Source organism: Equus asinus, chromosome 23 (assembly GCF_041296235.1).
Source record: "Equus asinus isolate D_3611 breed Donkey chromosome 23, EquAss-T2T_v2, whole genome shotgun sequence".
Taxonomy (NCBI): Eukaryota; Metazoa; Chordata; class Mammalia; order Perissodactyla; family Equidae; genus Equus; species Equus asinus.
In genome coordinates this window covers 18395178-18411589 of record NC_091812.1, presented here as the reverse complement: position 1 = coordinate 18411589, position 16412 = coordinate 18395178, and the positions used below count along the sequence as shown (strand labels likewise).

General features: G+C 38.4%; 1 protein-coding gene across 12 annotated transcripts in view; it reads left to right on the top strand.

Moving 5' to 3' along the window:
- NTRK2 (neurotrophic receptor tyrosine kinase 2) overlaps window positions 1-16412 on the top strand; it is a 346251-nt gene that overhangs the window by 41783 nt on the left and 288056 nt on the right. For all 12 annotated transcript variants that reach the window (XM_014827013.3, XM_070496002.1, XM_070496004.1 and 9 more), the window contains 3 exons: window positions 10047-10183; window positions 10692-10824; window positions 13225-13530. In XM_014827013.3, coding sequence (XP_014682499.1) covers window positions 10047-10183; window positions 10692-10824; window positions 13225-13530 — 576 coding nt within the window. The remainder of the gene's footprint in view (window positions 1-10046; window positions 10184-10691; window positions 10825-13224; window positions 13531-16412) is intronic.

Here is a 16412-nt window from a genome sequence, read left to right as displayed (position 1 = left end):
GACCGTTATTGCCTGAGATTTTATTTTTAGGTTATGACTTGATTTTTTTGAAGATTTACGATTTGTTTGTATATCATTGACTTTTGCATCCTATTACTTCCTTGTGGAGTGGTTTTTCTGTTTGCTGGAGTATATCCTCTGATATTTCTTTCAGAGAAATTAAAAAAATAAAACCTGCAAGTTCTTCCTGGTGAAAAATCAGCCTGTATTTTTTCTTCTCGATGGAACTGGCTGAGAATAAAATTCTAGACCAAAATTACTTTCTCTGAGAACTTTGCAGATATTGTACCCTGTTCTCCTTGGGGTGCATTTGCTGGTGAGAAGCCCGAGGGCAGCCTGATGCTCATTTCTTGATGGGTAACCTATGCTTTTCTTTTCCTTCCAGAAGCTTTTAAGATTTTCTCCTATTGATGTTACTGTTAAATTTTACCCACTGTAACCAGGGTGTGTGTTCTGAAAAATTTATCCTGGTTGACATGTAATGTACTCTTGTAACGTGAGTGTTCACGTCTTCAGTTCTGGAAGAATTTTCTAACTTATTGAGATGGGTGTTTGCCCTCCCGGCTCCGCCCTCCATGCCTCTCAACCTTCTGGAGACTTTCCGTCTGATGGTCCTTTTCTGCTGCATTCTGGGAGAATTGGTTTACTCACTACTTTGCCCTTCAGCTATTTCTCCAGCTACTGAGTTTTTCCCTTCCAAAAATCAATTTTTAATTTCCACAGACTCTGTGATTTTTTTTATGAGTGAAATGCCTTTTTCCATGTTGGGGTTCCGAATATCTCTAGGGTGTCACCAGCACCTAGTGCAGCTGTTTTCCCCTGTCAAGTTCCCACACTTGTTGCTTCTCCCCCCAGGGAGCTGCAGCTGTTGTTGGATGGATGTTGTGCCCAACACAGGAAGGTAGAAGTGGGACAAGGCCTGCTTTGGTCATTTGCTTTTCTTTTCTCTCTCTCTCTCTCTCTTTTTTTTTTTTTTTTTTTGGTGAGGAAGATTGGCCCTGAGCTAACATCTGTTGCCAATCTTCCTCTTTTTGCTTGAGGAAGATTGTTGTTGAGCTGACATCTGTGCCCATCTTCCTCTATTTTATGTGGGATGCTGCCACAGCATGGCTTGATGAGCAGTGTGTAGGTCCACACCCAGAATTCGAAGCTGTGAACCTTGGGCCACCAAAGTGGAACCCACAAACTTAACCACTACACCACGATGCCAGCCCATCTAGTTGTTTTCCTAACCAGTGGCCCTGTGGCTTGGCCTGGGTGGGCTCCCCTCTGCCCTGAGTCTGCCCCTTCAGTGCTGGGTCAGCCTAGAGCCTCCCTGTTTTGTGCAGCACAAACTTCCTTGTCTATTTGAGGCGATGCTGTTTCTCTTTAATCCCATTTCCCCTTTCTCTTGTTCAGGGGTTCCTCCTGGTTTCTTATCAACCAACAATATGCCTTCTTGTTTTCCAACATGGTTCTGGATTTTTTTAAGTTTACATAATTTCTAGAGACTTGAGATGAGAGGGAGAGACTTCCATTTGGGGCTTAGGCATATTTTAATTTTCTTTATGATGGTTTCTCAACTTTGGTTCTTTACAGAGTAGTTATGGGCCGGCCCCGTGGCCGAGTGGTTGCTTCCACCTCCGTGGCCCAGGGTTTCACTGGTTCAGATCCTGGGTGCGGACATGGCACTGCTCATTAAGCCATGCTGAGGTGGCGTCCCACATAGCAGAATTAGAAGGACCTGCAACTAGAATATACAACTATGTACTGGGGTGCTTTGGGGAGAAGAAGAAAAAAAACGAAAAAGAAAAGGAAGATTGGCAACAGATGTTAGCTTAGGGTCAATCTTTAAAAAGAAAAGAAAAGAATTTCCCTCCTTTTAAAAAAACAAAAAGGACAAGTTAGACAGATTGAGCAATAAATTATATTAACTTTTTGGATTTAAATTGTGTCTCTGAACTTCCATGTTGAAGAATCAGATAATATGCTAATATCTTCAAGTTCAATGTCTTGTTTAAAACATGGATTCATGGTCAGTTGGCTTTTCATTCAGGTCTCACTCTTTGCAAGCCTTTAAAACATACCTGTTGTATTTAATTAAGTCACAGATTCCTGAAGTTTGTCCTAATTCCACTTTTTTGGGATGAAACTTGTTAGCTAACTCTGAGAGTAACTCATGAGAGCGTAGTCTGGTGTGGTTCATCATTGTAAACCAGCAATTTGCCAACAACTATGGCTACTGCATTTAGCTTGCAACTGGTAATATTTTAATTTCAATAAAAAGGATCTATTGGGATTTCATTGCTTCATGTAGGCATTATATGGTGAACAAGTTGCCTACATTTTATCAGCAAATATGCACACTCTGTAGTGCCTCATGCCTGCCTTGAGCATAACAGGCATTTGGTTACTGTTTGCTGAATTGATTAATTAATAAATCCATGAACCATATTATATTAATGATCACATTAGACCAGATTTTTAATATAACAGTGTGGATATTTCAGTTAAGCAAACATAACTCAAACATTTATATTATTCTAGCCAAATTATTCCATATTTTAGCATTCTGTAGTTCCCTTTGAAATTTCTGTCATCATTGCATTTTGAAAGAATCTCGTTTTTGTTTAGCTATTAAGTGAGCTTGGCGGCGGGACTAGGAAATGTAAGTACACTGTTCGTGTTAGCAGCACAGTCAACATGCCTCACAATATTTCTCTAACAGTCCCTCCTGCCGTGAATTACTGTAAATTTATTCACGCTGTGAAACATGTTGTGTCTGTTTCGCCACAAGGTCCTTTTCAACCTTAGAAAACTTTTATTAATTGTGAGGCAACAAAACATACTTATGCAAAATTTCCACATTAATGGGGAAAACAAAGGGGTGCTCCGAGCCGTGGTTCTTAAGACAGAAACTGAATGACACAAGTGCTAAGGAAGAAAGGGTATTTTTGCCAGTCCGTGCTGGTTTCTCATTTCATATAATACTGTCCCCACCGCTTCTTTTAGTGTTTTTCAACGAAATTATTTATCACATAGTATATTCTAAATTTTTGTACTCAATTCCTCTACACTTGGTTGGGCTTAGCAGATAGTTTGTGCTGTAAACCTCTGAATCATTTCCTTTGGCTGAATGGGATTATTAAAGAACAGTGTACTTTACAGTTTAAATTTTTTATACTATAGTTATGATTTAAATCTCTGGAAGAGAGTTTCTTCAGGAAGTGTTATTAGGGGATGAAATGTTCTGTTCTAAGTAGATGACGAGTATATTTCAGAAAGGCACTCTTCCTCCGGGTCATATAAAGCAATCCCTCAAACCGCTTTCCTAGTAACTATTACCATAGCACGTGCTGGTCCCGCAGTGAACAGAAGGTGGTAACTCAGCTGATGGTTGAAGGACTGTGTGATTACTTGATAAAACACCCTTAACGGTGCCATGCTTTGAAATCAGTCCTGCCTTAGCTTTCTTTGTTACTTATAATGAAATTTCAAATTTTCCATTTTTCTAACCTTCAAACTTTTAAGTGTTGAGACTCCTTCAGACACACCAACAAAATACTGTCCATGTTGAGGTCAGTTCACGGTGTCTGGGAGACAGTTATTACTATTCCTTGAGGTAAACTTATGTTAATGATTTATTTTTAAGACTTACTTTTGGTTTCCACCATAGTTTGTAGTACTCATGACAGTTTATCATATCTCTACATACTCCTTTTGTTTTAAACCAGGAAAATAAAATTCTACTTTGTTAGCATTCACAGAATAAAAAGAAATGCTATATTGATACTCTATGTGGAAGTTAGATTGGTATAAAACATTATTTTCTTAGCATCTTAGCTGATTGATTTTTTTTCCTGAAAAACATAAACAAAGTCTAGTTTACTGCTTTGCTTTACTTTTATTAGAGATCTGGTTTTATCTACTAAAATAAAGCAAGCCACACAGTGACCATTGTTTTTCTTTATCTTTTTAGAATGGCAAAGACAGCTGTTTCTTCTAACCTGTTGGCCGCTGTTTAAATTCTTGTGTTTAGAAGTTCGTGGTTGCTGTCACTGTCGCGACACGGCTCACACGAGCATAGAAGCACAATTTCCAATTTGAGCTCAGAAAGTCACTTTGCTAATTTTCTGTCATTTTTGCAAGTGGGTGTAAAGCAACCACTTCTAAATAGGTCAGGCTCATTCTGGCTTCATTCCTGGAAATGAAATATATATGTTTAGGATACAAAGAAATTGGAAGATATGCCAAGAAGATAGAAAGTGAGAGGAGAGAGGACAGAGAGCAGACAAAAATCATAATTTACTTGAATATTTTTATACATGTGGGGAGATGACCCAACAGGAAATGAACAGTGCTCTGGTTCCCTAAAACAAGACAGGAAAGCACATGATCCAGACTTACAGGTGGATATTGAAAGATAAAGCTGAAACTTGATCCATCTTATTTATTGCAAAGCTGAGTTAATAATCCAAAATGATTAGAGGTTAGTTTTCCTCAATTGTTGAAAAGTGAGAACCTGCATACTTTGAATTAGTGATTGAAGGGCCTAGTCAATACAGTCAGCTCTAAAGAAGTGTGCACTAATGGATGGGAGCAGAAAACCCAATAAAGCTGGCTGCCAATCAACATATTGGTTAAGGCCATGGACAGATGGATATGGGTCAGGGCCAGCTCCCACTCATTAGCTGTGTACTGTGATACTCAATAAGATTTAATTTTTAATTGGAAATATGGATACTAATGACACCTACCTCCTAGAGTTTTTAGAAGGATGAAAAGATAATATAGAAATTATTTAAGATGAAGTCTAGTACATATTAAGTGTCAATAGATATTAGCTACTAATGTTATTAACAACACCAATATGAATATTTAGCTTTAAATATATTTTACATCTGAATTTAAATATGTGTATATTTTCTATTTTGTCAAATTACTTCAAACAAAAATCACAAAGCCACAAGAAGATATCACAACTCAAAGAAATGGTATGTAGTCAAATAAGCTTGGGGAACATAAAATCAATGGAAGTTAAATGGTTCCTTTATAGTAGAACTTCTAGAGCTTTCGGTGTTGGTAATGTGCATTGGGAACAGCCAGAGTTACAGAATTTCTTGTAGGGTGGGTTTTTGTTTTACTTCTTGAATTTTTTTTTTCCCCTCCCATAGAGCATCTCAAGGAATTAGAGTTCCACAGAACACACTTTGGGGAAAGTTTGGTGGACAGATGATTGCTCAGGCCCCTGTCATCAGCTTTAAGAATATCAGTTGTAGAAACAAAAGGCTAGTGAATAATTGTCCAACGCTAGTTGTCTAAACCGTTGCTACTTGAAGTATGGTCTGTGGAACAGGGAGTTTGTTACAAGCGTAGACTCTTAGGCCCCAACCCAGACCTACTGGAAAATAGGAAACATTTTTAACAAGATCTGCTGGTGATTCATATGCATATTAAAGTTTGGGAAGCGCTGGTCTAAAGAAAGTCAGCCTTTTCACTGGATGGTTGGTGATTTTCTGCTGAGATCTACAGGCTGGTGTGTCCTTCCTGAACACATCCAGGCCAAGGGACGTTGGCATGAGGGTGTCTGCTGGGCAGCTGGTCATCTCTTATCTCCAGTGAGGTTTCTCAGAGTCAAGGAGGACAGCTCTGAGGCTGAAATCAGGAGCCCGTTACAGTAGTGCTAGAAGCTCTTGGAAGCATTGCTGAGCTTTGCTCTGTACTTGTGGCGATTTCAAATCTTATTAAGCCAGGAAGTAGTGCCTGGCAAATGGTTTATCCTGCCTTGGCTATTCATGCTTCCCAATTCATTTTTATTGTGCTAATTAAACCTCAAGTGATATTTCAAGTACAGATTGTTTTTTCCATTATTGAATCTTTGGCCAGCATATTAATGCTGTAGAATTAACGTGAGTCAGATGCTTACTCATTTGTGGAAGACTTTACATTTCAAAGATCTAGACTTGGCCAATTTTGCACAGATTCCTTTGGAAACTGCTATGACAGGGTGATACAATTTCTCTATAAATAAAGGAGACTTGCTCTTCTCTCACAAATAGACACGTAATTATTTTTTAAATGAACTAAATTCCTAGATCATGAATATGTATTGGTATTTATTATGGTCTGTGCTAAAATGGATATATGCGGTCTGAGGAGGTAGTGTGTGTAGCAGTGAAGACCCTGAGCTTTGGGTTCAAATCCCAGGACTACAGGTACTTGGGGAAGTTTGGAAGATGTATTTTCCTTTTCCAAAATTCATATTCTTCATTAGTTGAAAGAGGGAAAAATACTTAACTTCAAAATTGGTTGTAAGGATTAAATAAAACAATAAAGTACTAGGCAAGAGTGTCTGGGTCAGTGAATGCCCAATAAGTGCTATTACTATTACTGTAATTAAGCAGCTATTTTTAGAATTGTTAGTCATATAAGCTTGGGCTTGAAGAAAAAAAAAAACTACATTAGATTTCATAGGGGAAATTAAGACTATGGCATAGCAGTCTCTACTGAGCATTTTTTATTTTAACCTTTTTCTGCTCAGAATTTCCAAATTATTAGATATGTTTATAAAAGGTAGGAAATTAATCCTGTAGGTTTGTACTTGAGGTGACAAGAGGGATGTCTCCAGGCTCCATTGGTGGAGTCTGGCAGAGGAAAGAGTCATACCTTAAAAGTAAGCACCATGGTAGGCATTGGCCCCGTGGTCCCTCCGGAATCAGCAGATAAATCTATAAGTAAAAGAAAATGGGAGAGGAGTCGACGAGCACACAGAGTTGCGAACTGGAGAAGAGAAGGATGAGTAGCAATTAACTCAAAGGCTGAGCGTGCTGGCTAGCAAGTTGTCAAGGGGACAGGGCAAGGGGAAAGTGGGTTTATATTGCCGAACTACCACAAGGCTCAGGAGGTGAGAGTACAGGTAACATCAAATACAGGAGATGTGTTGAAAGTCTGTTAAGAAGCAGTTGATCCCATTTTCATTCCATACATCCCAAGTGACTCTGTCCTTCTAAGCAGAAAACTGGAGGTTTATTCTCAAGAGAAGATAAAGCAAAAGTCATGAGACACTCCAGACAGAGTTGAGGCTGTGAGAACCATAAGAAAATGATAGGTTTATATACCAAATATTGATATTTCCAGGCTTCTTCCTCTTCCAAGCAGGACACTTGAAGAACATTACCTGAATAATTTGACCAGTCTCTTCCCCAAAATGATTTAATAATACTGAGATCAGGGGATACCTTGTAAGGACGCCAATAATATTGCCCTACAACAAAGCTGACAGTTAATAAATACACAGTGCTTCATTCTCATGGATATGTGAATGGCCAAGGATCACCAACTGTTTGAGAAAAGCTTATGATATGGAAGACAAACCAAAACAACCAAAGAGAAAGAAAAAAAAATGGTTACAAGAAACAAAGATGATATAGAGAGAAGAAAAATGCAAAAGAATGATCATTAATATCTCATAGAGATCAGAAGAGATATTGCACCCATGAAAGAAATATAGGGTGCTATAAAAAATAAAAGACCATTCAGGAACAAACAAATAAGCTTGGAAACTAAGAATATGACAGAGGAATTCAAACCTTAAAAGAAGATTTGAAAGGTGAATCAGAGGAAATCTCCCTATAAATAGAGCAAATAGACAAAAAAGATGGAAAATAGGAGAGAAAAGATTAAAAAACTTGATGAGATATCCAGAAAGTCCCACATCCATATAACAGGGGCCCTAAGTGGTATAAAAGCATTGCAAAATAGTTGAATTGGCATTGTTTGTTTGTTTTTCTTTCTTAGTGGTACATATCATGGTGCTGCATCTTGTAGTTAATGCTGTCTTAAATTTGATAAAATGATGACTATTACATACAATGGTTCCACCGTCAATAGGGTTTATATATTCATAATAAACTTTATATCTACATCTAGACAACATAACTTCATAGAATATGGAAAGATATGAAGACAGAACATGTTGAGTGTGGCTTGGGCAAGCGGGGAGGGCTAGCCTGTGTGAATGTCACCCTAGTCCTTATCTCATGATGGAAGGTCAGTAGATAATGTTAGAACATAAAAATCAAGAAATAGCAATATAAGCATGATCTTTAGTGATATAGAGACCAATACTCAAAAAAGAAGTTAAAAGAGATGAAATGAGTGCCTCTGGAGAATAGGAAATAGTGCCACACGGGTGAAGTGAGACTACTGTTTTTCATACATTAGTTTGAATATTTTTCATAACAAGTTTTGTAGGTTTATAGACTCTTGAAACTATGTGACTATCCATTTTGATTTAAAAGAAAAACAAAATTAACAATATATTTATAAAAAGTCACCTAGATCATACCACTGACTTCAAGGAGATTTTTCATTAAGTAGCCACCTTTCTTATATCTTGCCTCAACATACTTTTTAATAAATTGAAAAGTTTAATTGACACAGAAGTTGTCACCAAATATTAGAACGGGAAGACATTAGAGCTAGATCTTCCAACTGAACAGCTTAATTCTATAGAGAAGAAAATACTTTGAGAGAGGAGAAATGACTCACCGAAGGCAACATAGTACCAGCTGGGTTTAGGGTCTAGGGCTCCTGACTCCGGAGCCAGTGCTCATTCCTCTTAACTGTGCTGCCTCTGCATCAGTCATATATGTTTCATAGTCTTGTATATCTCAGAGTATTAGGGGCCTTTTTGAAACTCTGTGAAAGACATAACATTGCTCTCTATTGGATGCTGACAGGAAGGAAGTGTTCTGATGAGGCCAAATCAGCCACTGAAAGCCAGATCTTGTTGGGAAGTCCTCTATCAATGTTGGGAATACCATGAGACATATGCTGTATAAATCTTGTTCCAGTCTGGTTTTAGTAATAAAGAATAATGGCTTTGTCTGTTAAGGACTGTGTCGTAAGAGCAGGGTTTATGGATAGTATTGTGAAGATGGTGGATCAGACACCACTATGTGGGTGGGTTAATTGCAATTTAACAGCTCTTGAAGATAGACTGCCTTTTCTGACCTCTGGGTTACTCCGGAGTTAATGATGTGTCATAGTTCCGTGGGACACGGCTGTCCTGGTAAATGCAGTCCTAAGCAGAGTTCCTGGTACCAAGCGAGACACTGGCTTCACTGGCAGAACCTGACATATCTTTCTACCCTCTGAGACCTGCCTTCATGTGAAAAATATTATGAGTCCCCTGCAGTTTAAAGCAGCGTAAAGACCCAGTAGGTGTGAGAGTTTAACAAAGTGATAGCAGCATCAATTAAAAGAAAGCTAGCTTTTGAAATGTAGAAGTAGAAAAATGATGCTCTTCTCAAATATTAAAAAAATGTTTATGAGGTTCACAATTTCATCTAACAAATACTTTCTCAGGGTTTTTCCAAAAAAATAACTTTTCATTGGAATAAGGATCTACGTAACTCTTTTCATTATATCATCAATAGGATCACCAATTTTCCCCATGATATTTAACTGTGATTTATATAGCTTTGAAACGTTAGAATGCTGTGACAATTCAAGCTTCATGTCTTTGAAAAAGGCTTTGAAACTACATTTTCTTCCATAGTCTGACTTTGACTTCTTCAAATTCTAGGTCTGATAATGGGTTAGATTTATGAGTTACTTAATGAACAAAATGGATTTATGCAAACATGTAGATCCTTCTCATCCTTTGTCCTTGACTATAAAAAAGTGGTGGGGAGGAGATGGGGAGTTAAGACGGTCTTCAAATACCATGCCAATTTATGTGCAAAAAAATAGATTGGTAACTGTAGAACAGAAAAAGAGGTGGAAGAGAGTTCTATAAATGTGTTTTTTTAAATAAAAAGTTTTTCTGCAGTATTTTCAAGAAATGTGCAAAACTAATTTTCGGATCTTATTACTGCCTATTTTGGGTTAACATTAAATCTGTAAAACGTATCAACCTGGCACTTTTTCAGATCAACATAAATCAGTCTCAGAAAGTAAATAGCTATTGATTTTAAAGCATAAAGTGTTCAATTTATTGCTCGTATTCTGATCATGCATTTCACTGTCTGTATGTGTCTCCATTGACTTTTCTTGTTCCACAGGTTTGCCATCAGCAAATCTGGCTGCACCTAACCTCACTGTGGAGGAAGGAAAGTCTGTCACATTATCTTGCAGTGTCGCAGGCGACCCAGTTCCGAATTTGTACTGGGATGTTGGTAATCTGGTTTCCAAACATATGGTAAGGCTGTGTTTGCCTCTGAGTTCCTAGAGGGACGAGACTGTGTCAGAACTTGAGATGGTGTTAACCTAGTGATGATCATTTAATATTTTATAGGGCCACAGAGAGAAATTTATGATGAGCTTTCGATGTATATTTATTTTCAATTTATTCTTAATTAATAAAGACTAACATTTTAGTTATGATACCCAATACATTGGAGAGTCTCTATGTCCCTAGAGCGCTTTTTGTGTCATCGTGAGCAAGGTGAGTGACTCTCCTTGAGGTCTTTTCCCTTGGAGGAAGGTGGGTAGGAATGCAAGGATTAAGTCAACTTCACACATTAAGCAACTGAAATCTAGAGAAATAGAATCACTTGTGATTTCCTCGTTTTTCCTGAGCCCGATTAGGCCAAATCCTTTCCTAAAGTTATGGATCATTTTCTCTAGTTAGGTAAAGAAACCCCAAATCTTGTTACTTTGAGATCAATCCTAATAAAAATTATTTTTGTCTGTTAATTCGTTTGTAGAATGAAACAAGCCACACGCAGGGTTCCTTAAGGATAACTAACATTTCATCTGATGACAGTGGAAAGCAAATCTCTTGTGTGGCAGAAAATCTTGTAGGAGAGGATCAAGATTCTGTCAACCTCACTGTACATTGTACGTAATCAGACCGGCATGTGTTTTTAATAGCAAATGATCGTGGACACACCTACATTTGTCGTTGGGGCACTCTGGGTGCTGTTTAAGTGTGTTAAAAAAGTAAATGCAGTGTTTTATGCGTACTTAATGCAGAAATGTTATCAGCCTCTCTCACTGTTCTATTTCTGCTAATCTCTCTTGCTCATGTGTTGTCTTTCTTTTAAGCTTCTTTTTCAATCTTAAGCTTGTCCTCTTTTGCCTTCCTCTGTCTTTTTTTGATAGAACTTATTTTGAGCTGGTTATCCTTCTCTTGTTAATAAGTTTTGGTTTAAATTTCTGATAAATCAGTTTCTAAATTTTTTTTTCTGTATAAGAGCAATGTGAAGGTTTCAAGTTGTGATACCCAAAGTTTGGGCTGGCTCGTCACCAACACCACTTGTACTGTTATAACAATAAAACCTCATTAGTTTGACATTAAATTTCTCTGGGAAGGTTGGAGGAGTCCTACTTAAATTATTGAAAATTATTATCTCCTGCAGAAAACTTTTATTATTATAATTGTTTTAAATTTCTGTATATGTTGAAACTAAGATATAGAATATTAATGCTTCTGAACATGCACATGCATTATTTTCCAGTATTATAAATAACATGACATATACCTCAGCATTCCAGATTGTGGCGTTCAGTGTGAATGTGCAGTTGGTAAAAATCACATGCACGCTTCACATCATGGCAAATTCTGAGCTGGCATGGTATAAATTAATGAGGTTTTACTAGGTTTGAGTGAGAAAAACACGAGTGTGCCTGTGTGTAAGTACAATTACACATTATGCACATGTAGACACAAGGTGTCAATACACTGGTTAACATTCACTCATAGCACAATTCAGTATGTGATTGTTGGAGTGAATGACTAAGTCACCAACCGCCATCCTTTGTCACTGTCAATATTGCCACAATACTCAGTAGGTACGGGCCTCATAATTTCTCATCATCATGACCCACCCAGAAGCCTGAGGTTAATTCTATTCCCAAACATTTGCAACCAGCTTCCAACTTTACGTCCTTACATCAACACATCACCAAGAGCTCATTTGAGCATGGTGCAAGGAATAGGTGGGTCCCCGGCAAGGGGGCCTGGGCAGTGGGAGGAAGGTAAATGTGCTCCCTGCCCCACTGTGGTCCTTGTGTTTGTAACACAGACCTACAAATAAGGACACTCAAATTCAAAATTTTCTCAGTTTAGGTTAATATCTATGTGGTCACCATGGTCTGAAGAATTGACCTTATTTATCAAAGTTTACATAAAGAATAGAAGGAATAAGTGATAAAGAACGTTAACAACTGAGGTAACCCTTGCAGTGACCCCGCTCAGAGTGTATTTCTTAGCAGTGTATTTGTTTTCCCCCTTCCTGTGATGAACACACACAACTAGGAAGCAGTGCATCTGAGGGCAGGCTCCCAGGTTAGGGGTCAGGAGAACTGGATTCCTGCTCCAGATCAGCCTCTCACAATAACTTAGACCAAATCACTCACCCTTATTGGGTAATTGACTATCTATTTTGATATCTAATTATCAAAGTTAGACCTCATTAAAATAAACAATTATGAGGGATCTTAAATACCTTCACTCAGGATAAATACTCTGTTTAGAGATGCTACTTGATAGTGTTTGTTCTCCCAAAGCATAAAGTGTTTTGTATTTAATATTAAAATAATCTCTAATTTGTTTGTCCAGGGTTTAGATAGGACCCCAGACATTTAAAGGATAAAAGTGCTGACATCTGAAATCCTAGCAAAAATGGCTGTATTATAATAAAATGTGATGCTTTTAAAGAACATTTACTATTGAGAGTGAAAAATATGAATTCATCACATTTTATAATAATCAATCAGCATGGATAGCAACATTCACTGCATTGATCAGTTTAATCTGTTTTAGATATTATGTGAGATCAGGGCTTCAGACAAGAATACCAAAGTCATTTTTGTCATTATTTGTATTATTTAGTGACCTCCTGTAAAAATAGTGGTCCTAAATGTTTTGGTGATGAATCTACAAGATTTCAAGGTATATATATTAGAAACCAAAGTCGACTTTAAATGAACCTTTTCCACTGTCAGAAATCTCTGGGATCTGTTTGGAGCTGGTTCCCATGCTGAATAGATTTGAAAAATGACTGTGATGCATGAGTCTTAAGTAGAGCAGAGAAAAGAGTCTCTCTTCAGCTCTCTGTGGGGAGTTAAATCAACCTGGATGATGTTACAAAATATTGATGGATTCCAGAGTTGCTGGTCATGTGTTTCCTTAAACCAAACAATGGTTGAATAAAATCCCCTATCGATGACACAGAATCTGGAGACGGGAGAATTCTGAGCTTTCTGATGCTATTAACTCTTTCTTTTTCAATTTAGTTGCTCCAACTATCACATTTCTCGAATCTCCAACCTCAGACCACCACTGGTGCATTCCATTCACTGTGAAAGGCAACCCCAAACCAGCGCTTCAGTGGTTCTATAATGGGGCAATATTGAACGAGTCCAAATACATCTGCACTAAAATCCATGTTACCAATCACACGGAGTACCACGGCTGCCTCCAGCTGGACAATCCCACTCACATGAACAATGGGGACTACAAGTTAGTAGCCAAGAATGAGTATGGGAAGGATGAGAAACAGATTTCTGCTCACTTCATGGGCTGGCCTGGCATCGATGATGGTGAGTACCTGATGCTTTTGCATCTGGGGAGAGGATAGAGTATATCACTCAATTATTGACAAAATCACGTGTACAATAAACCACGCCAAAACCCAGTGGCTTAAAACACCATTATTTAGTCTTGTGCATGACTCCATAGGTCAGCTGGGGTGGTTTTGTTCCACACATCTTTACTCTGTGGTGTGGGGTGAAAAAGCAGCAGCTACCCAGGAGGTCTGATTCTGATGGCGAGGGCAGAATGCAAGAGAACCACTAGAAATACGCAAGGCTTCTTAAGGCCTAGGTTCAGGGCTGGCACATGGTCTTTTCAGCCTCTATTCCATTGGCCAAAGCAAGTCACAGGGCCAAAGCGAAGTCCAGGGACAGGACTCATCCTCCTCCCAAGGAGGTAATGGGAGGGTGAATCATTTTGAACAATAATCGGTATACATATATTACTTTTGTCTCAAGTGTTTAATAAGATTTTCTACCCACAATGGCAAAGCCCTTGCAAAACTGTGAGCAGATGAACTGTGTTTGGTTGGCTCATGAACTACTTAAGATGTATTTTCTAGCCTCTTATCCATTTAGAGTCCAGAATCCTGCTCTCTCACCCATGGATGAGAAACCAGTGTCCTGGAATGTTTTGCTTAGCCAGGGGGACTGAGTCGAGATCTGATCCTGAATTGTTTTTCTAGAGTGATATAGTTCCCAGCTGATTGATGGTTTTCCTTGAGAAAGGATGGCTGGCATCAGGAGTCCATTTGGTGGCCAGGAGGAGAGTTTTAAGTGTGAGGGTCCCCCACTAACAGCAGGGACAATTATCATGCATCTACCTGCCTCAGATACTGTTGTTCAGTCGAGGATTCTTACTTGCTTGATCTTCTTGCCCATTGTGGAGGCTGACACTTGCGTTTGGATGTTGGGACCTGTACATGAGTAGAAGTCCTCTCTGCAATAGCTCTGAGTTAATCAAAGCCACACAAAGATGGCTTGGCAGAGGGAGGGCAAAGTAGAAACTTGGAGGCCTGCAAAGCAGGGGCTGCCCAGGCAGCAACGTTTGTGTGGCTTGCAGGGTGGCCCCGTGGACAGCGATGATGCACGCAAAGCCACCTTCTCACACAGTAAACGAGAATGCAGTAATTCTCATTACAGAATCAGTCTTCCCGTTATCCTGGTGTTTATTAAACAACTTTTTAAATGCACAGGCTTCCTTAGTTTGTTCAAAATGTGACTTGAATTATATCAGTTTGATTTACAAGCAGCCCTTCAGGAGCACAGAAAACACACTGTGTTTGGACACCCTACCCAGACACGCCTGGCAGTGGTTGTATTTCCCATTAAATCTTCCTCTTAATTGAGAGTTTAGCTGCTTGGCCACACTTGCTGTAGTAAATCTCTAGATTACTGTGTTTTTTCCTACACATTTGGGGGAATACAGCTTTGTAGTTAAATTCGGAGACTCTGCTTTGGGACACCTGCTTTTTGTTTGTTTTTAAATACAGCGTTTTATTTGTGAATAATTTTAGTTTTACGTAAAAGTTGCAAAGACAGTACAGAGGGTTCCCAGATACCCCTTACCTGGTTTTTACTGTTGTTAACATCTCGCATTACTACAGTACATTTGTCAAAACTAAGAAACTAACATTGGGATGTCACTATTAACTAAACTTCAGACTTTGTTTGAATTTTGCCAGCAACTGCCTTTTGAAACCTTTGGAGGTGAACTTGATTCAGGGTGAAGGTCTGGCCTTCAAAAGGTTTAGAAGAGCTCTGTGTGCTTTGATATATGCATAGTTCTGTCAGTGTAAAGCCAGTGGCTTCTATCTTAGGATTTTGATGTATTTTCCTTTGAACATTTCTGTATGGTGCGAATATTTGCTAGAGCTTAACTCCTCTCATCCATGTGGCTTCATTTTAATTGATCACTTTTGTTAGTTTTAACTTTGCTACTGATAGGAAAGAATTGTTTTCTTGCATAAGAATAACTTGGAGTCTCTCAAATATTCCCTTTAAAAGAAATAATCATTTATTTATCAAAAATAAAAACGAAGCTAAATTTTATAAAGAAGTTCTCTCCTTTCCTTTCTTTTCCTCTTCTTGTTCATTTTTTGTTTTTATCAGGTCTTTAAAATATAAATATCTGCTTTTAGAAAAGACTGATTTTTTTCCTCGGTAAGTGTTTACTCAAGGACCAGCTATCAAGGAGTAATAAATGAAAGTAGAAATGAAAGAGACTTGGCCCAGGGTGATAGTGGATATAAATGGCCCTAGTGGGCCATAAAGCACTGTGACCAATTAGAGATTGACCTCACTTGGCTTGTGTGATAGAATCTTTGTGGATATTTATGAGATTTTTAGCCAAAGCCTACAGATAATGGCCTTTCTTAGAATTGCTTCCTTTCCCTCTAACTCCCCTTTAAAACTAAAGAAAAATAAACAAATAGCAAATATAGATATCATTTCCCTGCTGGTCTAAAGGTACATTCCAAGTTAAGGACAATAGGTCAAGTTAGGGTTTATATTCCTCAGTGTTTCTGCCGTCTCATATGGTAATGGATGAGGAAGTCTAGCTCTCACAAATCTTTTTGATAAGAAGTTTCAGCTACTTTTTTCCCCAGTTGTTTTGATGAGATCCTTTTTTTGACATAGCAAGTTTCTTATCTTACAAGGAAGCAGGCAGCCTGGGATCCCCGTGAAGCCAGGGCGTTATCCTAAGAAGCAAGAAGAATTAAAATGGCGTCTCTGCCGTCCTAAGTGTACGTGCTCCTCGTTCAGCCCAGAACTGAGATTTCCATGGGATGGTCACCTTGCTTAGGAATTCATTCTCCGTTTGGAGATGGAGAATGAAAAGTGTCCAAATTAAACAGAAATAAGAACAGATAAACAAGAAGTCCCTAAAA